At 41.7% G+C, this 24,253-nt stretch overlaps 2 protein-coding genes across 5 annotated transcripts; both read left to right on the forward strand.

The window, feature by feature from the left end:
• The first annotated feature begins 139 nt into the window (after window positions 1-139).
• dync1li1 (dynein, cytoplasmic 1, light intermediate chain 1) lies at window positions 140-9,591 on the forward strand. Of its 2 annotated transcripts, XM_079655306.1 has the most exons (14): window positions 140-352; window positions 550-623; window positions 1,970-2,086; window positions 2,201-2,431; window positions 2,708-2,862; window positions 3,276-3,369; window positions 4,004-4,139; window positions 4,228-4,339; window positions 5,589-5,648; window positions 5,781-5,825; window positions 5,914-6,001; window positions 6,896-7,018; window positions 7,190-7,207; window positions 8,376-9,591. In XM_079655306.1, exons 1-14 carry the CDS (start codon window positions 249-251, stop codon window positions 8,492-8,494), a joined length of 1,476 nt encoding a protein of 491 aa, XP_079511432.1. In that variant the 5' UTR covers window positions 140-248; the 3' UTR covers window positions 8,495-9,591. The 2 variants fall into 2 exon arrangements, with proteins under 2 accessions (XP_079511432.1, XP_079511433.1); XM_079655307.1 differs by lacking the exon at window positions 7,190-7,207 and having other exon boundaries at window positions 147-352; window positions 8,376-9,589.
• Window positions 9,592-11,855: 2,264 nt separating this feature from the next.
• LOC307023259 (catenin beta-1-like) lies at window positions 11,856-23,698 on the forward strand. Of its 3 annotated transcripts, none has more exons than XM_079656419.1 (17): window positions 11,856-12,026; window positions 13,016-13,065; window positions 13,633-13,842; window positions 13,936-14,186; window positions 14,313-14,551; window positions 15,545-15,746; window positions 15,859-16,003; window positions 17,163-17,266; window positions 17,438-17,572; window positions 17,722-17,925; window positions 18,038-18,196; window positions 18,297-18,416; window positions 20,480-20,630; window positions 20,727-20,848; window positions 21,094-21,154; window positions 22,448-22,643; window positions 22,750-23,698. In XM_079656419.1, exons 2-16 carry the CDS (start codon window positions 13,053-13,055, stop codon window positions 22,636-22,638), a joined length of 2,307 nt encoding a protein of 768 aa, XP_079512545.1. In that variant the 5' UTR covers window positions 11,856-12,026; window positions 13,016-13,052; the 3' UTR covers window positions 22,639-22,643; window positions 22,750-23,698. The 3 variants fall into 3 exon arrangements, with proteins under 3 accessions (XP_079512545.1, XP_079512547.1, XP_079512546.1); XM_079656421.1 differs by lacking the exon at window positions 11,856-12,026 and adding an exon at window positions 12,213-12,346; XM_079656420.1 differs by lacking the exon at window positions 11,856-12,026 and adding an exon at window positions 12,712-12,910.
• The last annotated feature ends 555 nt before the right edge of the window (window positions 23,699-24,253 follow it).

Below are 24,253 nucleotides of genomic sequence, written 5' to 3' on the forward strand. Positions count from 1 at the left end.
TGATTTATTTATTTATGTCTTGTATAATATTTAGTTATACTCTTCCCTGAACTTAACTTTCAGTGGATGGTCGGTCCAGATCTGTGCCTGCGGATGAGATCATGCCTGTCTGGGGCAGGGACCCCAGCTTTGTGCGCGCGGACCACGCCCCGGCCCCGGCGTGCGGAGGGTGCACCAGGCTGAGGCTAGTTTAGCACTCAGCTGCTACATCCGGGCGCTCTGCTGCACGGTTTACAAGCCCTGCGAAGATGGCGACTTCAGGGAGGAGTGCATTATTATCCTCCACATCAACTGGACCTAAAAGCACACTGGATAACTCCAACCAAGAGGAAGACGACGGACAGGACTTATGGTTAGCGATGTGTTTCTTCATTTGGTTCATTATGAGCAGGGTTTGTGGTCGCAGAGGGTCCATTGTGCTCGGATGAGGATGGTTTGACAGCTAGCTTGCTAACGAGGCTAGCTAGCATCAGCACCACACTGACTGGTGACACAGCAGCACTAGCTCGCTTTCAGTTGTTGTCTGTTAATTAATGTTTCTGTCTGCAGGTCCACCATCCTGAGTGAAGTGTCAACCCATTCAAGATCTAAGCTACCGTCGGGGAGAAATGTCCTGGTCATGGGTGGGTGTCTGCAGTCTCCTGGCTAGCCAATAAGCAACGTTAGCGTGCTGCTCATCTCATTCTGCTAGACTTAATGCTGCTCGCTGGCTAAGCTAGCTTGCTTTGGTTTTGATTGTGCTTTTGTGTTGTGAAAGCCTGGTAGCGGGTGCGTCGGCTAACAGAGAAAGACGGGTGTATTTTCCAGAGCGCCTACAATACAAAAGCACGGCCACGGGTGCGCGCATACAAACACACACGCACACACTGACTCCTTTTATTATCTTATAAGCGAGAATCGGGCCGCCTTGAAACACTGCAAGTCATTCTAGCATTCAAGGATGCTAGTTGCTGCTAGGTGAAGATGATGCTGAGGCAACAAGACACATCGTCAGCCCTGTGTGTGTGTGTGTGTGTGTGTGTGTGTGTTATTTGTATTATGCTGCTGAAGCAGAAAGGGAGCCTCCCCGTCTCGCTCTGTCCTCGTGTCCCGCTGCTGTCCACACACACACACACACACACACACACACACACACACACACACACACACACACACACACACACACACACACACACACACCGCCTGGGATAATCCGCAGCCTGCTACTCATTCAAGCTAATCATCGAGTTGGTTACCGAAGCGTCTGTCTGTTATGCTATCTCTTACAACATCAGCAAGCCCTGCTTTATGGTGCATTGTGTCCCCTTGACGTATTATGGCAAAGGGCAAAAATGGATGCAGCATAAATTATTACTTATTAAATAAACAATAATAACGTCATGCTATCAGTGTTGAGGCTTTCAGTAATGCCACAACAAGTGTAGATACACTCTGTTGTCGATAGTTGCTGGCAAACTATGTATTATAAAGCTGCATGGGTCTAGTCAAGTGGATTGTTTACAGTATATTTGTGTGGATTAGTTGATTAATGAATTAGGTGATAAACAGTAAATAACTACCACTATTTTGCTAATCAAGTAATCACTTAAGCCATTTTTCAAGCAGAATTGCCAAACATTTTCTAATTTTAGCGTCTCAAATGTAAGGTTCTGATTTATTTCTCTGTCCATTGTTATAGTAAACTAAATATCTCTGTTATCTTTGTTAAGTTAAGCATGTGGATCAATTGTTTTTACCATTTTTGCATTTTATTAACCAATGACTAATGACTGAATTACAGGAGGTTTTGTCAGTTTATGAGTTAATGTGGTTAATCTTTAGGTGCAACCCTTCCTTTATTATAGAAGTAATGATTTCTTAATAGCTATATTGGCATAATTTCAGCAGGGCATGCTGGCATTGATAGGGCTACTACCCATAACCTGTGCTCTATCAATAATTCTGCTTTCTCTTGACTGATTTTGTTTAGGTGAGGTGGGTTCGGGGAAGACCGCCTTGGTTGCTAAGATGCAGGGGGTTGAAGAATTCATGAAAGGGCGTGGCCTGGAATACCTCTACTTCAGTGTCCATGACGACGACATTGATGGTAACCAGCAGCGGCTTGCAGTTTATACATAGAGCTACACATGTCCATGTTGTCTTGTGTTTATTTTTTTCACACTTCAGGCTACTTCTAAAGTATTTATTTTGATCTGTTTAGACCAAACCAGGTGTAATGCCTGGGTGCTAGACGGCGACCTTTACCACAAAGGTCTGCAGGGAGTAGCTGTGCCAGTGGACTCGATCGACAACACGGTGCTGCTGATAACTGTTGACATGTCGCGGCCTTGGAACGCCCTGGACTCTCTCCAGAAGTGGGCCGCCGTTGCTAGGGAACACATCGACAAACTCCGGGTTGCCCCGGAACTGCTGCGGGAGCTGGAGCAAAGACGTGAGTCATACTGACAGCAGGCAGGCTGACGAGTAGAAAAAGTTGAACATTTTTTGTATGTGTCTGTGTTTCTTTCTCTGAAAGGTTCTTGGCAGTATAAAAACACAAAGAAGCCTCTTTATTAATGTTTTTTTTAAAGATTTTCATCTTCAATTTTTTAAAGAAAAGGTATGACAATGATAAAGTCAGGTCCTATTATTTGCTTATCGTTGTTTTGGAACATTTTGTTTCTGTGTGTGTGTGTGTGTGTGTGTGTGTGTGTGTGTGTGTGTGTAGTTGTAAAACAGTTCCAGGAGTACACAGAGCCAGGCAGTGGGGACGATGGCACCCCGCAGAGGAGGAGTGAAGACGAGGAGAGTGTGCTGCTGCCCTTAGGAGACAACACACTCACACACAACCTGGGAATACCAGTGGTGGTGGTCTGCACCAAGGTATATACTAACTGACTCGCTTATGTGTGGAATCATATTTTACTTTTACATTAAAATATAATGAGGTAGTTCCTCTGCATGATACGGCTGACTTCACTCCCTTTTGGTACCGGGTCCTTTTTTCTCTTATTTCATTTTCTACATCAGACACTACCCCCTCAGTGTGGTCGGGATTCTCAGCTGATAACCACTGCTTGAGGTTCCCGACATTAAATCTTAAATTGCTGAATCAATTAATGGCAACCAAAAACATATGCACGTCAGTTCAAAGATGATGCAAAGATGATTCATGTTGAGTAGTCATGCAGTGGATATTTGAAACCTTTGAAAAATAAATGAAATCACTTATATATACATTTCACCTTCTAACACATGTTCACCAGTGTCTGACATCTACTTATCTCTCCCATCAGTGTGATGCCATCAGCACATTGGAGAAGGAGCACGACTACAGAGACGAACACCTGGACTTCATCCAGTCACACATCCGACAATTCTGTCTGCAGTGTATCCTTTACTGAACATTGTTTTAACAGTGAGCAAAACAGTGCACACACAATAATGTAAAGTGTGTTAAAACAACATTTAACTTGAATGTACACAAGGTTTTTAGTTGAGCTGTTGATCAATGCCACTTACTACAGTTTCAACGTTAGATGCTAATAATGTAAGGCATTCATTATTCATAAATATTGGTGTTTATTCTCTCTTTATTGATGAAGGATCGAGATCTAACGTGACCAGCAAAACACTGTTTGGTTGTCAGGCCAAAGGCAAAGTTCCCAGCAGTACCGTTATTGCTATATTCTTGCCAATGCAAGCTGTGTCTTGGCCTTAGCTGTTGATATTGCTTTGTTGCAAAGAGAGTTTCATAAAGGTCTTGGATTACACAGTATTGCTTGAAATAGTCTGTTTTACAAAAATATTTCTCCAGTAAATGTGGAAAAGGTATTAGATTTTCAAGGGTTATTGCGTTAGCTGTCCAAGAGTCTGTGTGCTGGAAGCAATTGGTGAAAGCTGTTTTCTGATTTCTATAGTGATACTGTTTTAAAAAGGTTTTCTGTCACTATGGCATTAGTTTTATTTTTGCTTCTGTATTTCAAATTGGTGGCTATGAAAATATTCTTGACGGCCATGTCAGATGGAGCGTCTCTGGTTTACACATCAGTGAAGGAGATGAAGAACCTGGACATCGTGTACAAATATCTGGTCCACAGACTCTACGGCTTTCCCTTCCACTGCCCGGCACAAGTGGTGGAAAGAGATGCAGTCTTCATGTAAGCCTGCTAATGTGTGTGTGTTTGCATACTGTACAGCTGTGGGGCCACTTGTATTTATTTTGTAACCCTGGCTTTGCTCTCTCAGTCCCTCAGGCTGGGACAATGAGAAGAAGATTGCCATACTTCATGAGAACTTCCAGACAGTAAAAGCAGACAACAACTTTGAGGAAGTAATAGTCAAACCGCCAGTCAGAAAGGTACAGAGTCCTGTAAAAAAAGAAAAAGTTTTCTTCGATTCTCTAAGGCAGGGGTCGGCAACTGGCACGCGGCACCGTAACCAGTGGCACACTAGGAATAAGTGTGCAAAATATTTAAATTGTATTTTCGGATCCTGAACGAGACCGCCGCCAGAGCGCGTCTCCCCGTTACCTGCAGAAGGAAGCCATGCACGCAACGCAGCCCCGCTCTCTTTATCTCCAGGTGACTTTCTGCCGCTTTCCTCCTTGGTGCAGTGCTGATCGTTTCACCACGGAGGAAAGCACTTCACTAATTGCAGTACCCATAAGGAGCTGTAGAAAATGCCGCAGTTTTTGCGTGGCTGTGTATTTAGTTGAAAGCCCAGTGGCGATCTGCTGATCTCTCATCGAAATAATATGCTACAAAGGGGGCGGACTGGCCATCTTTGTGTTGAACTTTCCTGTCAGCTCCCAGACCGTAGTCGAGGAGGGCAGAAGCAACAAGCTTCAGGTTCAATAACCCACTTTAGCTTAAATGATTGGAGAGAGGCGAGCTGTTCTTGGGAGGCCGTTGCATTTATTTAGCTGTTCTTCTGTTTCACAAAATACATCACAGACGGACCTCTGTTTTTCTGCTTCCTCGTTTCACTTCCAGAAACATACACACGTTCCCTCACTGTCGCTCTACCATCCACAAACACACATGCACAAGCCACACCCCTCTCTCTCTCTCTCTCTCTCTCTCTCTTAAACAGACAGCGATCTCATCTCACTCTGCATGACCCTAATATCATATCATGTGTGCTCTGGAGAACCACGGAACGGACGATCGTCCTTACTATTATGCCGTTTAAACCAATTATTTAAATGTGTTTGTTAAATTCGACATCATGTAAGTTGCGCTGACAGGTCCACACACTGCTTCCCCGCGGCGAGGCTCCCCCGCCCTCCTGCTGATAGTTGACGAGCGTCAAGCTCCTCAACGCCCCCCCCCCCCCCCTTGATAATTCTCGATCGTTGGCACGCTGATAACATTTTTTCTTTTAAATGGCACTTCATATCAGAAAGGTTGCCGACCCCTGCTCTAAGGCAAGCTAAGCTTACAGCACAGCATGTTTATAAAGGCTGTAATATTGTGTCCTTTACTGCCAATCTTTACCCAATATCCCTGCAAAGATCATAAGACTTTTCTCCCATCTGTTGTAGTACTCTAATGAAGGACTGGAAGCGTGTTTCAGAAATGATTAATTTTTCTCTTGCTTTTCACCAGATTGTACATGAAAAGGAGATTCAGGCTGAAGATGACCAAGTGTTTCTGGTAAAACTGCAGGTCAGTAATTGTTGTTTATATGCCAGTTGGTTTGCTGCTCGATGGTACTCCAAATAAATCTGACTTGAGGGTCCTGACATGTGAATTAAATACTAATTGGAGTGAGTGTGCCTATTGTGCTCTAATTTGCAGTCGCTGCTCGCCAAACAGCCCGCTGTGACAGCAGGGCGACCAGTGGTAAGTGCTTTATTTTGTTTCTTCTTTTGGCTAATAAGATACAGAAAAGCTCCCTCCAGTATTTAAAGAATACTGTGGTTGTTTATAGGACACCACCAGTCGAGCTCCCACCGGCTCCCCCAGGACGAGTAATCGATCAGCAGCGGCCAACGTAGCGAACGCCATGCCACAGTCGGGTACGTCATGCATTTTAGCGCTGCACACATCAACACCATCAACCCATGATGAAGGTTCAGTGAGTGCAGTGGTTTTCAAACTGTGGGGTGCGACCCCTGGTGGGTCGCGGAGGTACTGCACGGGGTGCGCGGGATTTTATTTTATTTTATTATTTTCTCCTTTTAGCTTTGTGAAGCACCTTGAGATGACGTTGTTTTTAAAGTGTGCTATATAAATCAAATGTATTATTATTATTTTTCAATTGTAAACAAACACTGCTGGAAAATATCTCATTGGTCAGAGAGCTGTGGGCATAATGCTGCCTTTTGCAACATCCTACTTGTGTGACATAGGCTTTTCTGCTGTTGCTGCCATCAAAACGAAATACAGATCAAAGCTGAACATTGAGAATGAACTGAGAGTGGCAGTCTCAAAACAACAGCCCAGGTTTGAGAAGATCTGCAAGTAATTGATGAGCTATGTGTGGAATAGGAATGGTAAAGTGATGTGATCGTTTGCAACCTGCAGTAGAAATAGTAGTTAATTAATATATTTTCCTTAAAGAAATTTGAATTTAAAAATCTACTACTCAGGGAAGAAGGCCAACCAGTTTAAATTAGGCCAAATTAATTCACAGTATCTATTACAAGCACTTTTGTTCATGTGTAATCCATAATAAAATATAAAATTATGGTTGGATCTTTGTATCTTCTTATTATTAGCAGAGAAAATGTAATTTTTTTACAACAATATACAATTAATCCTACCAATATAGATGGGAACCGGGTTGGGGAGGTCCCGAAAATATTTCTAATTACCCAAGGGGGGCCCGACTGAAAAAGTTTGGGAACCACTGAGTTAGTGCATTGCTTGTGTGTGTTTGTTTTTCTAACTCTGGTCCCTTAATGCTGCAGGTCAGACCAGTGAGGGTGTGTTGGCCAACTTCTTCAACAGTCTATTGACAAAGAAAGCAGGGACGGGGGGGCCCGGGACGCCAGGGGGCGGTAACAACACTCCAGGAACAGTACGCAAGTCAGGTGAGAATACAGTTGCTACCATGCTTCAGTTTTATGGATAGAGAATAAGTTCTCAATTGTTCTTTGGATTTAATGCCGTTTGCAGCTACTCATTACTCGGCTTCTTTTATGGTTTGCAACTCCCATCTGCAATCCTTCATTTTCTCTTAACTCTCCTTTCCTCTTCTTCAGACATGAACATAACGCATGGTAAATAAATCATAAAAGGGTCTAAAACCCATCATCTTTAGGCCTGCCTGTATTTTGTAGTGTGACTGTATTTTAGTTTTTAACAAAGCTCACAGTCTGTTTTGTAATCTCACTGCTAACATCATTCATAATGTGTGTATGCGCTAGTTCTAGTCAGAGGATGCTGGCCACGTTAAGGTGTGTGTGAGAGATATCGTTTATCATTGCTTGTCTATGTTGATTCTCAGAAGCATCCCTACATTTCTGTTGTCCCTTTCCCTCCACTGAGCCTGTATTATATGCACTGCAATTACAGTGAAGCAGTCGTTGCCTAATCTTGGATCTCTCCTTCAACAATTCACCTTCAATATTTATAAAACTAAGAAATATGATGCAAGTAAATGCAGAATAAGAAATGTAGGCCCCAAAAGTGCAAGTTGAAATATAAGGCTAAGATATAGACATAGTTAAAGTTACAAACATTTCTGGTAGACAGTATTTAAAATGGATGAACTGAATGTAATCATACCAGGATCATTTTGATTGACTGCTGAAGATTTAACCAAGATTCCACCCCTAATGTTGCCCCTCCTCATACTTCTATTTCTTTTTTGCATGCTGCATTGCATTTCTCGTGACTAATATCTGCCACAAACATTGCACATGATTATAGCTGAGACTCTTTGTACTGACAATTGATACTTAGTACCTTATACTGTATGGCCAATACTCAACGTATTTTCCATATATTCAATATTTAAACTGGATACCGATTATGTAATCATTTTCTGTTAAGTTACTACAATAAACCTGGACTGTTTGATCATACTTTAAACACTGTTCGAATTACAATTTATAAACATTTACAAATGCAAAAACAGGGCAATTTGAGCTAAATTACTTCACCTTTATTATAATATGTCTCTGTATGTTAACTAACTCAAGAGCACATTTCCAAAACCAGACCAGTCTACTGAATTACTGTGAAACATAACCTAATTAACCCTGTTAAAATAACTCTAATTATACTATCCTGAATGACTTTTCCTATTATCTAATTTCCCCCAGCTCTTATTTCAATCCCGTTTAATTGCCTTGTTGCTTATTGCATTGTATAAAATGGTTGTGGTTAATGATATGATACTATAATGTTATGGTATTGCTTGGTATCCACCCACACCTGTTGCAGGTTCGAAGCTGGGCCTGAGCGATGTACAGGCAGAGCTGGACCGCATATCCAGCCGGGAGAATGACTCTGACATGCCCAATGCCAACGACACCCCTGCCACCGACGGCCAGGACACATGAAGGCCAACACACTAAACCCTGCGCTCCCCCCACCCCACACAACCACCAACCCCCTTTCCATCTCAGTCACCTTCCTTGTCCTTCCTCCCTCTACTCCATCCCAAAGATGCAGGAAGAAAAGAGGGATGTTGGCCCACAGTTTTCCATCCCCATCATCTTTCAAATTCTCCTCAAGAAGAAGAACCCATCCTCTCTTCCCTTACCCGTTCTCCCACACCTTGTTCCCCTCCCCCACCTCTCTCTCTTCTACTCCTGGCTGTTGCGTTGAGGGCGAGTATTTGTCACTGTTACATACAAGACTGTCTGTTACATGAGAGTAATTGGGTAAGGGGGCCAATGTGGATGCGGAGGTTGGGATGAGAAGAAGTAAGTGGTTTTTGAAAAAGATTGATAAGAGGAATGAAAGCGAGGGTGTTTTATCCATCCATTTCTTGTGATGGTGGTACAGCTGGTGTTTTTACTGTAGGAACTGCTGAGGGTGCATGTTGAAGAAACATCACTTAGAGTACTATAGGAATGATTGGGTGTTTAATGTATGTGGGGCAAGTCATGCTTGGCCAGAAGAAGAGATTGAGAACTAAAAAATGCCTGACACAAAATGACAAAGATTTGTTTTTTAAGATGAAGGGACAAACATACCAGTATTTGTGTGTCTGCATATGTGTGTGAAAGAATGACACAGATGGATAGAATTGAGGAAGTTACCTAAACCTAGACCTGTATGTTGAGAGATTCTGGGCTGTTTGCATTTCAACCTAAAGGCAAAAACATTACATGCTCTTACACTACAAGCTCTTAAAACAGTGCATACACTATTATTACAGAGGCCCTGTCTGATGGACTACACACACATGACAAACAATAACCTTCATGATAAAAGTTGAGACTCAAGCATTAGTCCTGTGTAGGGTGCACCTAATTACCATCATGGCACCCTGTTCTAACATTGGCCAAGCTTCCCCTTGTGGTAGATTCTGCCCAAACCTGTAGATAACAGACAGTGCACTGAAAAGGGAGGGTGGTAGAGGTTAGGTGGGTGGGTAGCTAAGCTTTACCTGTACAGAAAAAAAGCACTAGTGATTCAGTTTATTAGTTACTTTGGGCGGGCGGGCGGGCGGGTTGGTTGGTGGGTGGGCGAGGGGGTTAGAACAAAGGAGGGTCACACCAAGAATGTACAGTCATTGTCTCGCTGATTGGTCCTGTTATTTCAGAGCTCTGTGTTGGCGTTTGTATAATCAGATCTGTTAATCAGTCAAATAAAAGGTGTATTTATTCGGATTCATCCAAATGGCTTCTCTTTGCTTTTGTTTTGATGAAATATCTTTTTATTTTACAACAGTGAGGCAGTCATTCTTTTTACCAGTCATTCCTCTGCTTGTCAGTCAAAAATAAAAAATAGTTATTCTGTGATGGGGAATTAATAAAAACGACATTTCAACTTACAGTAGGTACCTGGGGTTGAGCCACAAGGTGAAGTGACCTTGTGCATACACTACATTTTTTGTTTGGTTTACAGTGCTCTTCCTCAGTCACAAAAACAAAGGGCAATAAAGGACAGCGGGGCACAAAGTAACAGAAACACCTTAAAATGCAGTTGATCTTCATATAACTCCTCCTTTGTTTCTTATTAATTTAAATAAATTGCCATTATTAAGGCCATTTATATATTTTTCTATTTTTATTGATGAGGCCTATTACAAGCCTCAACGATAGCTTAAATGTATGAGCCTCAGCACACCAAGGTATTGACTGTGGGGTTTCTGCATTGTAAGTGGTTCCTGTTATTTTGTCCCACCTGTGTAGGCACTATGGCTGCTGCTGTTCAGCATATTCTGATCTCTAACCTCTTTGGGGGGGCTCATTTTTGTGCACTATTTATTTAAAATATATTCAGACAATTCTCCAGTGTCTTGTGTCCAAACTGTTTCTCCTGATATCTCCGTATAATATGGTTTATGGGCAGCTCGTTTTAATGTGTTATCCTGTACGCCTTTTTGTGGGCACTGCAGATGAATACACTTCAGAAAATTATAATTTCATGACTGGAATGATATAAGCGTATACCTAATATGCACTTGCATGACTTATTGCAAGTATAAGACCCACTCATTTAGCCAAATAAATGAAAATGTTTAAGGAAGAATTTTTTTTCATTTATATATATATATATATATATATTAAACTTCCATTGGCATTAGGGTCTATCTAATTACTGTTCTTACTATCATTCATACTCCATGAAGAAATGCAATGCATTTGTATAGCGTTAACATTTCTGTCACTGTTTGAGAGATTATATGATAAGAACATATTCCAACTGATTGTTGTGGTATAACAAATGAAAGTAAGTTTCCTTTATATGTAATGTATTTTATTCACAACAATATATTTCCCTATGACACTGGACTTTGACCTTTTCTGTTCCATGGCATGAGTCAGACACATGAACAGGCACTCCACTATTTGTGACACTCTTGAATGTTTTCCTTCAATATATCAAGACATTTCCTTTTCATACAGCAATTGTAAGTGTGTGTATTTAATGCTAAGAAGCTGAGGTAGATGAACAACACTAGATGAATTTAAGAGAATCCTAAATATCAGACTATTGCTACATGGGCATTGACATTTGATATCAGCTAGTTGTTAAAGAATTGCCTAAAACAGAGATGCACACAATTTGAATTAATATCAAGAATAAGCATATATCTTTTGGCCATAAAAAATAGCGTTTTACTTTGCACCTTTAATCAGTTAGTGATGACTTAAACTCAGTTTGCTGTACAGTTCATGTCAACAAAAAACAACAACAATGGAGATAAGAGATCAAATGTCAATTACCCTAAAGCACAGTATTATCTTACTGTGGCCATGTTTTTTTCTTATCAATGGGTTGATGTGTTATATGATTATATTATGGGTTTCAATAGAAAACTCAAACTCAATCATGATATGGTACATCTTTCAGCTTCCTTTTAACCACTGCAGTTTCTTAAACGTAAAAAAAATTCCAGGTGCAAGTATGAGAAACGTGATGTGTGACATTTAATGTTTGCAAAACTATAGGTTATTTAATTGGAAAAATGTGTGCAATATGTGCTGTGACGGTTCACTCCCTCAGCCTCTATCGTATCACAGCAGCTCATGAATCACATTCCATTCTAATGAATGCTCCTCGTCCTCACCGCCACTACACTATAACACATATTTCATTTACCTGAATGAAATCGATCAAATATGAAAAAAGAGGTCTTCTCTTAACAAAAAATATATTAATATCTGTCAACGTCTGTTAAATAACAGTTTATTTAGCTAAAAACTTTGTTTAAAAGGGCGCCCTATTTTTCCGAGTGCGGCAGAATATTTTTTTCCTCGCCATCTTGATGCTCGATCGCACAGGCGGAAGCAACATCTCCAGCGGGTGTGGTTCGGACTTCTACGGGTGGTTCACCTAGCAGCCCTTTTCCTATTTCCAGCCAAGAGAAAAAACAACATTTTCCCCAACAGAACCACGGAGAACCTCTCGACTCTGGTAAGGGTAGTACGTTTACTGCAGCTATTATAATATAATGGATTTACATCGCGGCAATGTTTGTTCACCAAAGAAAACCATCGTTGAACAGGGAGGGGGCTCCAGTGGGGTTTTCTGATTTGGCTGGCAGCACAGCAGGTTTTGCACGGTGGCGCTTGGATCTACTTTTCATACGTCCTGGCTAGCTAAGCTAATCAAACCAGAATAAAACATTGGGTTGGCTTGAAAGTCACGATTCAAATGATGAGCCGACTTGTAACGAAAACTACTTAAAATACTACTGGTTGAGTCTCAGGATCAGACTGAACAATTTAGGCTTTGTAAGTAAGGACCTTAACTGTGTTTGTTTATGTTAGCTAGTTGGCTAACTAGTGAAGCAGTAAGCTACGCACGTTAAGGGAGCTAAGCGAGCTATCAAGGTAAGCTAGGCAACCTGTTAGCTAGGAATGGTGGTTAATACATGCTAGCACCTCGGTCTCAAGTGATATGCCCTTAAAATATGACTAGGGCATCCTGTACAGTTTGATGGGCTTATTTTTTTGGGGTATTTTGTTATGCTCCTAGTTAGACTCTGCACGAGAGGAGGAGTCATGGAAGTGATTGCGGGGCGGAGGGGTAGTTTCTCTCATTGGAAACCCAAGCTGCGAGGTCGGAACTTGGCCGTGGTAGGGGGAGGGGGAGAAATATGCCTTTGATGTTCTTTGCCGCTGAATGGTGAATTGTGTTCGTGCTGGCCTGGAAATACCCACTGCTTTGCTCTCTCGGCTGGAGGTGGAGGCTCGGCATTTCCCTTCCTAGCTACGTTAGCAAGGCAAACAAGCGTCTGAATCACAGAGAGCTGGTACAGGTAGCGCAGAAGACAGTGGTTTTACTCTTGAGACCACGTAAGAGAAACGCAAGAAACATTGGAGTTGGCTTTAGCAAACAGAAACTCAAGTTTGTTTGCGAGTTTTCTCATTTTGCCCTGTGTACTTTTTTCCTTTACGCAGACTTATCTGCTGTGCGGGCTGAGGGCAGGCAAGAACAATGGCTACCCAGTGTAAGTATAAAAACACTTTATTTCCTTTTTAAGTACATAATGTGAACACTGCTCCTCATGTGTAGACAGGTTGTGTTTTTACTGTACATAAATGCATGAATTACCTTGGAAGTCACTTACTCACCGTAAGCTAGGTGAGCACATGTCCCAGAGTTATTATAACTCGTCCTTTGTTACATCTGAGTTTCTTGTCTAGAAAAGTGTGGCCGGGGGATTGAAAGAGGAATTTGATGTTAACACTTCTCCTTGTATGCTTATTACCTAAGGGCACCAGGTATAGAGAAGCTAAAGCTTTTTCTCTGCTTGTTGTTTTTTCCTCATTTTGCCTCAACATGATTCAAACTTTTTGGGCCTCTTTATTCTCATGGCAATTTAACTTCTTTAATTCCCATATCTCACCTCTGCATTTACTTAAGATTACACGTTTTGTAATTTATAAGATTACTAAAACCTTTTCAAGAAAAATTATGTTTAGCTCAAAGCTAAAAAAAACTAATTAAAAGTGTTAGAAAGTTCAGATAATTCTTCTCCTAATCTGTAATTCCCTGTGTTCCCCATTTTGTGTAGCTGATTTGATGGAGTTGGACATGGCAATGGGAGACAGCAAGGCTGCAGTGAGCCAGTGGCAGCAGCAGTCCTACCTGGACTCAGGAATTCAGTCTGGGGTAACAACCTCAGCTCCATCTCTGAGTGGCAAGGGAAACCCTGATGCCGAGGAGGATGATCCAGGTCTCTACGACTGGGAGTTCAACCAGCCCTTCACTCCTGAGCCTACAGGTATACAAGCAACGTTTTCTACGGCATCAATTGTATACATCTCTGATGTGCGAGACATTTCTATAGTTAATCGGCATATTGCATAACTTTCAGACATGGAGGGGTATGCCATGACCCGGGCCCAGCGCGTGCGTGCTGCCATGTTCCCTGAGACCTTGGAGGAGGGCATCCAGATCTCACCTACCCAGCTGGACGCTGCCCACCCCACAGCAGTGCAGCGCCTGGCGGAGCCCTCTCAGATGCTGAAACATGCTGTGGTCAACCTCATCAACTATCAAGATGATGCTGAGCTGGCCACTCGTGCCATCCCTGAGCTTACCAAACTGCTTAATGACGAGGACCAGGTATGGCTACCAATAAGTGATTATCACATTAACAAACACCTGTGGTATCATTAAAGTCATTGGCAATGCAGTATACATCCCCTCCTTTTCCATGCTTCCCTAACCCAAAACAAATCTATTTCCCAGGTTGTCGTGAACAAAGCAGCTGTGATGGTGCATCAGTTGTCCAAGAAGGAGGCATCGCGCCACGCCCTGATGCGCTCGCCACAAATGGTTTCGGCCGTTGTACGTGCTATGCAGAACACTGGGGATGTGGAGACAGCTCGCTGCTCTGCTGGCACCTTACACAACCTTTCCCACCATCGTGAGGGGCTCCTCGCAATCTTCAAGTCTGGAGGCATTCCTGCTCTTGTTAAGATGCTTGGGTAAGAAGTTGTGGAGCTCTACAGCACTGAAAACAGCCTAATGGTTCTAATGCGAGCAACAATAATGAAAAAAGCTGTTTTTGAGTAGTTTGTGTTGTCTGCCTAAAATAATAGCTACTTTGTGTTGGATTTCTTTGCTGCTCAAGTTATTGTTGTACAATACTGGGCTTTATCAGTGATTGATAGTTGTCAGTGCAGCAGACTGATAAATGTACATTTTGTTCATTTTGTGTCTCAAACACCCCTTAGCGGCCCCCTTTCTTTTCTCTTAACTCCTCCTCTTGTTAATGCTGGACACAAAGAAAAATGTACCATCTATAAGCCTATCAATCATCATTACGCACACCAGTTATCGGTAAATAAAAACAGACTGTCTTAAAAGTAAAGCCTTCAAATGGCTGCATCAGCCTGGTTGGCCAGCCATAACCTGCACACTACAACACATTGAAAACTGTTAGGTCGTCTTCGTCCTTTTACTTTACTCTTCGTAAATGCCCTTTGTTCTACCTCAACGAAAAGCCAAACACACACTGGCTAGCTATTCTGCTGGCTGGCAAGTTGCAACCTGTTGGATGTCCCGTGTGTCTTTGAATTTGCAGCTGGAATCATATTACCACATTTACCACCACATACGCAGGATGAAAGAGTAGCTTGAGATGATGAACTACCTGATTATACTAGACTACAAAGGGGGTTATCACAAAATACATTTGAATGCAGATCCAAAAATATGTTCAATATTTTAATTGTTCCTCGGATGTTGTATTATTTGGCCAGATGTGAACAGTACTGAAAACTGTGTTTCAAAGAACTCAATTTTGTTTTTGCGATATGTACAAAAGGTCTCCCAGGGACTATACATTTATTTCAAGATAACATATTCCAATATGTCCAACACTTGTAATTTATTAAATAGTTTGTGTGATAACTGTTTTATCTGAAACACTAGATTTGCACTGTTGTCTGACTAAACTTTTTGTTTACATTTTCCAGCTCGCCAGTGGACAGTGTGTTGTTCTACGCCATCACCACTCTCCACAACCTGTTGTTGCACCAGGAAGGAGCAAAGATGGCAGTGCGTCTGGCTGGAGGTCTGCAGAAGATGGTGGCCCTGTTGGCTAACACCAACGTCAAGTTCCTGGCAATCACTACTGACTGCCTGCAGATCCTTGCATATGGCAACCAGGAAAGCAAGGTATTGAGAGATTTATACTATCCCGTTTTAAAAGCCCTTGATGTCTCTAGTGATGCCACTTGGCTGGCAGTAGGTTGTAACATTACTAAACATGAACCTGTCTTTGTTTTAGCTGATCATTCTGGCCAGCGGTGGTCCCCAGGCTCTGGTTAACATCATGAGGACCTTCACATACGAGAAGCTGCTGTGGACCACAAGCAGAGTGCTCAAGGTGCTCTCTGTCTGCTCCAGCAACAAGCCTGCCATCGTCGAGGCTGGTATGTACAAACATTACATTACATTGAAAAATAGTTTAGGTCCTGGTAGTGTTGCACGGTGTACCGATACTTGAAAGGTACCGCGATACCCTGCCGTTAAAAACGGTACGATTCCTCCGTTTCATTAGTATCGGTACTTTAAGAATGACGGGGAAAAGTACTCGGTGAGAAAGCGCCGTTTTAATAAGAGCCGTGTGTGTTCAGCGCTCTGCTTCCACTCCCTGCACTGCAGACGTGCCTGCAGTCCCGCCCCTCTCAAGCACGTTCTAAGTCCCTCCCCTCTCTCGTGCACGCGGCCACGCGCTAGCTGCCAGAGCATGTGAGAAAACTAAACGAGAAGCATGGCTGCAAGTGGGAGTGCAACTGCCGCTGCGCCTCGGCTTGTTGACAAAAAAGACGCCAGAAGCGAAATTTGGAAGTATTTGAGCTATATCTCTGACAGTGAGGGCAAGCCTACGGACACCACGAGGCCTGTCTGTGAGAAATGTTTTAGATCCCTGCAAACCAAGGGAACCAACACATCAAACTTGGCTAAGCACCCGCCGACCGGCATCCAGAGCTGTTTAAAGAATTTAAAGACAGAGGTTAGTGAATGTGATAACATAATTACATCATGCTCAAGCCCATGCCCTCAAATCTAAGTCAAACAAGTGTAATTTATTTTGTGACAAACGAACGTTTTCGTAGTTTAACGAGGCAATTAATGGCAATGATAACTGTCTAATATGGCTATCTTTTTAGCTAATTTACCAATCTGGCTAACATCTGCAATATACATTTTGTCAATAATTATTTATATTACTGTTACATGACATGTACATGTTAATAAAATATATATTTTATAAAACAAAAAAGTTGTGTGAGATGATGCTTAATTTTATTTAATACGAATTCTTGTCATTTATTTTGTTTATTGTTATCATTGTTTAAAAGTTTGTGTTATGGTTCTGGTGTGAAATAAAGCACAATTACATTTAAGACCGTTTCCCTTTTTTTAAGAAAAGTATCGAAAAATAATCGGAATCGCAATTCTTGACTTTGTATCGAAACCAAAATGTTGGTATCGTGACAACACTAGGTCCTGGTCTACATTTGGTTTGCTTCTGAAGTGAAATTCTTCTGATGTAATGAATGTATTTGCTGTGGCTTGTGTGTGTAGGAGGCATGCAGGCCTTGGGGCTTCACCTAACAGACCCTAGCCAGCGCCTGGTGCAGAACTGTCTCTGGACTCTGAGGAATCTGTCAGATGCCGCCACTAAACAGGTACAACACACTCTCAATAATCACTAATGCCATCTTCTATTGAGCCCCCAGGTTCTATTTTAAGATCCAACAGAAGCAGTGTGTTAAATTGCTCAAAACAAACTGCTAACCTATTTAGGATGTTCCCATTCCTCTCATTTGTTTTTGTTGACTCGTCCTCTGCTCTCTCAGGAGGGAATGGAGGGTCTCCTGGGGACCCTGGTGCAGCTGCTGGGCAGTGATGACATCAATGTAGTGACATGTGCCGCCGGCATCCTCTCCAATCTGACCTGCAACAACTATAGTAACAAACTCATGGTCTGCCAGGTATGTAATGTACAGACAAGCTTTGAACGCAGCTATGTATCTCTCTGGAATTTAGATGGTGTATTCGGCTTTAACTTCTTTGTCGGCAGCCTTGTTTTTGTAATGATGCAATATTATGTCGCCTGCTGATTGATCTCATCTCATGTCAGGTTGGAGGAATTGAGGCTCTGGTGCGAACAGTGCTTAGGGCCGGCGACAGAGAGGACATCACAGAGCCCGCCGTCTGTGCCCTGCGTCACCTGACCTCCCGCCACCAGGATGCTGAGATGGCCCAGAATGCCGTGCGCCTGCATTACGGCCTGCCTGTGGTGGTCAAACTTCTGCACCCTCCTTCCCACTGGCCCCTTATCAAGGTCACTAGCCACCTTGTTATCTCTGCATCTACTCATTTTTCATACTTTCAGATCAACGTTTCCTAATAGGACACCAATTTACTCAAATATCTTACATTTCCCCCCTCTTTAGGCCACGGTTGGTCTGATCCGTAACCTGGCTCTTTGCCCAGCCAACCACAGCGCTCTGCGGGAGCAGGGCGCCATCCCCCGATTGGTCCAACTGCTGGTCAGGGCTCACCAGGACACCCAGAGGCGCACAAGTATGGGAGGAAACCAGCAGCAGTTTGTGGTGTGTAAACAAGCCAGCAATCCTTCAAGCTTTCTGTACTTAAAATCTATATATTTTTTGTGTGTTTAATTTGCCTTTTCCCCCACTCAAACAAATAAAGGAGGGTGTGCGTATGGAGGAAATAGTGGAAGGATGCACAGGCGCTCTGCACATCCTGGCCCGGGATGTCCACAACAGAATTGTCATCAGAGGGCTCAACACCATTCCACTCTTTGTCCAGGTGAAGCTTAAACTCCTGATCTCACTGTCATACATGCAAATTAGTCGCTTTTTGGCGCCTCACGCTTTCTTAACGCTGATTTGGGCGACTTGTGTAATTCGTGGAGAACCGAGTTTTGGGTCTTTGAGCGTAACGTGTAGTGCTGACGGAGAGCACCGGAATGCCGCTCCAGCTCTTCAAATATTGCAGTACCCATAAGGAGCCATACACATGCTGCAGTTTTTGCGTGGCTGTGTCTTTAGTTGTAAGCCCAGTGGCGATCTGTTTTTATTAACATCTGGTTAGCTAGCTATGCTAACGAATATAAAGAGCTTTTTGTACAACCAGGTGGAAGAGAGCTCTCTCCTGACAGTTTGAGGGGCTCAAATAACCTCTGCTCAGTGAGGTTAATGCACACCTTTAATATGATCATTATAGTTACTTATAAAAAATAAGAGACTAGAGGAAAAACGGGTATAAAATACTATGACGGAAACAAAAAAGTTGATATGTAAAATATCCATAAAGAAAAAAATCTGCTTACAGTTCTGTCTCATATGGGTGTTGAGAGATGTACCCATAGATCTCTTAACCTGTTAAGCCTGGTTTTTTTTTTTCAGGACACTGTCTCAGGGGATCTTAATATTTAAGAACCTATTAATGTGTTATACCAGATTAACGGAAATAATCTCAGCTAACTGACGATATAAACCATTTTTTACCAAAACAAAACACAAGTCTCATAAGAAGCATCTAAATGACCCCTTAGCGAAAAATGCTAACGGACATTGGCACAGAACTCAAGATAAAAGTACCCATATTACTTATCATAGCTGCACATACAAGATATCCGATTAAAGCTGAGGTTCCACAGATTATTTAGGTATATAGTATCATCACTGAGTGATCCGAACTTGCGACGGGAAGCAAAGACAGACATCACAACACGTACCTTTACGTAGCTTCTAGGGAGATAAAGTTTCTGGGCAATAATTGGAATTATTTATAATCCATAATTCCATTATTATGTAAAAATCGCAGAGCAAAAGTTAGCTGCTAATGGTAGCCACCAGAGTGGCTGCTGCTTCCGGTCTTGGCTATGCGGCAGTATAATACACACACATGACCAAATAAGGACTATGTGGGAGTTCCCCTCGATTCCATTGGCTCTCACGGTTAGAAAGAGATGTTACATGTCAAAATCCAGCAGGGGGAGCCAGAGATATGAAAAATGGCCCCAGAAGAGTTTTTTTTTGCTAAATCTGTCAATCATCAATCTTGATACAGGGTACTTATTATATGTTGTACTTTGGATTCCTAAAGCTTTTAGTCTACTAACCCATCATCCAAGGTTAGTTTTCACTATAAGTACAAAATATTTTTTGGACGGACACTATAATTTACAGTTTTTTACCATGTTCAATCTGAATTTTCTTTCAAATAAAAAACATCTATATTGAATCTGACTTTTCTACATCCAACTGACAGGTTTATCATTACTTTGAGAAAAAAGATTATTAATTTAACCCTTTTTAGAAGGGAAGATATGGTCGTTTGTTCTGGGAATGTCATTTTCGAGCCTGAAACCTGAAAAACAGGCCCGGGGTTTAACAGGTTAATGTTGCTCTCAAAGTGCAGCAGATTGATGCTTTTAACTTCAACATTTAAAAAAGAAAATCAATAATTAATAATCCAAGAGGAAAAAGGTTCCCCACCCGTGCTGTAAATAATAATAAAAACCCTTGATTTATAACTTAATATCTCTGTCTCGTTAATATAACCAGTTAATTGAAGCATTATAGCACAGGCCTTTGTCAGATGGTATATTACGCAGTTATTTTTCTGCTTCGAATAGTTCTCTCTTTTTCCCCCATACATGTGTTTGCATCCCTGCACTATAGCCAACACTGACTGTCCCACAGCCATTCAAATGTCTTTGTTGAGTAAAGGCAATCGGTTAACTGCAACTTTGGTTCTCTAATCCCTTTACGCTTATTATCATTTGTCAACTTTCCTTATCATTTGTCAACTTTCCTATCTTTATCAAAACTCTTATCCTTCGTTGTGCTCTTCCCCGTCTCCAGCTGCTTTATTCTCCAGTGGAGAACATCCAGCGCGTGGCAGCAGGTGTGCTGTGTGAACTGGCTCAGGATAAGGAAGCTGCTGAGGCCATTGAAGCTGAAGGAGCCACTGCCCCCCTCACTGAGCTGCTGCACTCTCGTAATGAGGGTGTTGGTGAGTAAACAAGCTTTGCTCACATTTCTGATCGGTCTGTGAACTTGTGTATTCCCGGTGTACCTGACTTGTGTTGCCGTGCTTTGTCTCCTGTAGCTACCTATGCTGCAGCTGTCCTGTTCCGCATGTCTGAGGACAAACCCCAGGACTACAAGAAGCGTCTTTCAGTGGAGCTGACCAGCTCTTTGTTCAGAACCGAGCCCATGGCCTGGAACGAGGTACACACATAGGCACACATACATTGCAAATGAAACAAATCTGTTATGATCAGGGACAGCATAGACTTCTTAACAGGTTTAAGTAACTAACACTGCTTTAATGCTATATACACTAATGTTAGACTGTACTTTTGCATACTGTATACAATTTGTAAAGCGCTATAGTATTGGAACAAAGGCATCCATTTTCCTCTGTCGGCTGGCTTGTGTCGTGCTTTACTCATCACTGATTTGCCTTTTTATAGACTGGAGACCTGGGACTGGATATGGGAGCTCAGGGAGACCCTCTGGCTTATCGGCAGGATGGTGAGTGCCTGTGTTGTCTCTAATGAAATCCCCCCCCTCGGTTTCTCGCCTCTTATTTCATCATGCTTTGGTTTATGGAACTAGATTTTGAAAAACATCTGATTTGTTGTTATCGAAATTATAGAAATTTTTTTTTTTAACTATTGAATAGGGTTTTTTTTTTTTTTATATAGATAAACTTGAGTGTCATGCATTACTTTTACTTATTTGAATATGTTGCTGCCTTGCTTGCAGTATTGCAGTTTATTAAAGCATAACCCTTCATATAGGCCTGTCACGATAATTAATTTTGTTGGACGATACATTTTCCTGGAAATTATTGCGAAAAACGAGAATATTGTCGGCACCGTTGTAGACCATTTTAGACCACTGACATAATGATAATATCTAATAATAATAATAATACAAGTACATCCTTTTTTATTGAACATTCAAATGAAATTGCAAATAATATTTATATAAATAAAACAAATTCATTAAATTATTAAATAAATCACACACAACCCAAGCAATTAATTAAATAGACTCAGGCTAGAAAACAGAGCTCTCTTGTGACCAAAACACAATTGAACGCAATTGCATTTGTGAGTGCAGTAGTTTTTTTTTAAACGAAGTCGGGAAGGTGGGGGCTCTCCATCTGCTGTGTTTGCTCCCAGCTGGGAAAATGGAATGGGGTAGTTGTGTTTCAGGGGCAGTTTAAGGTTGATCGTATTGCTAGCTTTTGTTGCTACCTTTTAAAAACAAATGCGGCATAACAGCTCATTCAAGTCCGTAGGTTCGCCTCGTTGATTTGGCTTAAATCCAAAATATTCCCACACCGGAGATGTGGAATTAGGTTTTTCAACCAATTCCATTTAACTTCAAATTCCCCTTGAGTAAGTCACACGTTGTCTCCTACTTGTCTCTATATTATTCATTTGGCTGTTACGCTGTTGCACGCGGAGTGTCCTGACCTGGCTGTGTGTGAGCCTCGCAGCGCACCGGGCCGGTAGAGTGGCCGGCTGCCGCAGCGCACCGGGCCGGTAGAGTGGCCGGTAGCCACAGCGCGCCTGGCTAGAATGCTAGTCACATCCTTATGTAAACAAACACGCATGTAAACGGCAATTTATCGAGGTCAGAAAAGTTATCAAGTTTTTTTTTATCGTACGATAAGTCAATTAATAAAATTGCTTATGGGCTTATGGGTATCATTTGACAAGATTTGCATATTTTTGTTTGTTCCGAATAACATTTTTTGTGTGTTTGGAGCCGTTTGCACCACTTTTAATACAAAAAGAATTGTGTTTTTTTCAGATGGAGCCTACCGGGCCTACCCATCAGCCTACGGCCAGGACTCCCTTCTGGACCCCATGATGGAAGGGGCTGACTACCACACCGACACTCTGCCCGACCTGGGCCACCACACTGACCCTCTGCCAGACCTCGGCCACTCCCAGGACCTGATGGACAGCAACCAGCTGGCCTGGTTTGACACCGACCTGTAGGATTGGTAAGCCATAATGCCACTGCACAAAATATAACTCTCCATACCACAGTATCAATATAATGATCTAAAAAGCAACTAACTGAAAATGTTGTCCTGTGCTCTTTTGCAGTTGTGTGCTGAGGGAACCTGCATTGTCTGAAGCAGCATTATGATTGGCCTGTAGAGTTGTTGAAGGTAAAGAGAATAATAAGAGGTCTTGGAAAGTGCCTGACACAAAAAGAACAAAGAAGATGGTTGCCATGGGAGTGTTTAAGCAAGTTGATGTGGGAAATGAAAGTGTTAAGTATCAGAGAGATGTGGAATCACACAATGGAGGTCTTGGAGCAGGTTACCTATATGGATGAGTGCACATGAGGTGGATCTTAAAGTTTGAAACACATGTTTTAGCCTTGCCTGTATTCTTATCAGTTCTTGTTTCTATTTTTCTTATTCTATTTTTTTATTTCTTTTTGTATTACTCATTCTCTGTTATGGTACTGACCCAGCTTGCCTTCGCACTAGCCATCTTCATTTTCTCTTCAATGCTAATCATTTGTAATTTCTTCTTCCTTTTTTTTTTAAACGTATATATTACATGTAGTGTTAAGTTATAGTGATATTATACAATGTTCCTTTGGTTTATGGCCGAATGTGTAGAACACTAATAATCAGATGACATGTACCCTGACTTAAAGTGTAACATTGTGTAGTTTTTTTTTAAATAATAATCTCAAAAATGGAGAGTTATGCATTCTTAATATGTGCTTGTTAAAGCATACAATATTTCAGTGTCACAAATGTTCTAAAGAGGGAGATGGGTAAAATTGAGGGTGGGTTGGGGATAAATCTAGAGACAAGTGTTTTATATACAGTATCACTGGTAGGTTATCAACTATTTTGTATGCTATCATTGGATGTCTGATAGAAAAGTCTTTAATGCTATCATTGGTGGTCTAATAAAACCCAGTTTTATGTGCTATCAAGGGTAGCTAGGTTGATGAACCAGTTGTAGTCCTGCTGTGCTTATTTTGGAGACGAGGTTGTGACACGGCTGAACAATAAAATGGCATTTTATTTCATATAGTCTCTGTCCCGTGTCGTCTGTCCTTCCATGTGATGTTGTGAGAGACTTGCAGCCTTTTTTAAAAACGTTTACTGTTTATAAGGTTCTAATTTTTGTCTGGGTGCCATTTTAACTTCATCTGTACCCTCGGCATTTGAATAAAGACAGAATTTGGGCAATCTGGCGCATGTAGCAAGCTATACACACATTTAAAATGAGACAAATTGTTTTTTAGAGCAGAAAATATGTGGACAAAAGATATTAACCATAGTAGAGGAAACAAATAGTAAACAAAAAAGTTGTTATGATTGTCAGGGGGGATAGAGAATACAAATACAACTAGATGCTGAAAGGCTGTCTGATGAGCGGAGAACCATTTCAGTGTATAATATGCCAAAAAACAATCTGATTCCTGTCAGTTTCTCAACAAAAACTAATGATGTAATGTATTTCCCCCACCCCATCAATGCACCTCCAGTCCAGTCCAATGATCAGGCCAACTGTTTATGAAAAGGAACTAAATCTGAACTATAAACAAATAAGAATATTCATTAAGAATGTGTTAAATCCA

The sequence above is a fragment of the Notothenia rossii genome (genome assembly GCF_949606895.1).
Source record: "Notothenia rossii genome assembly, chromosome: 10".
In the NCBI taxonomy this organism is placed as follows: Eukaryota; Metazoa; Chordata; class Actinopteri; order Perciformes; family Nototheniidae; genus Notothenia; species Notothenia rossii.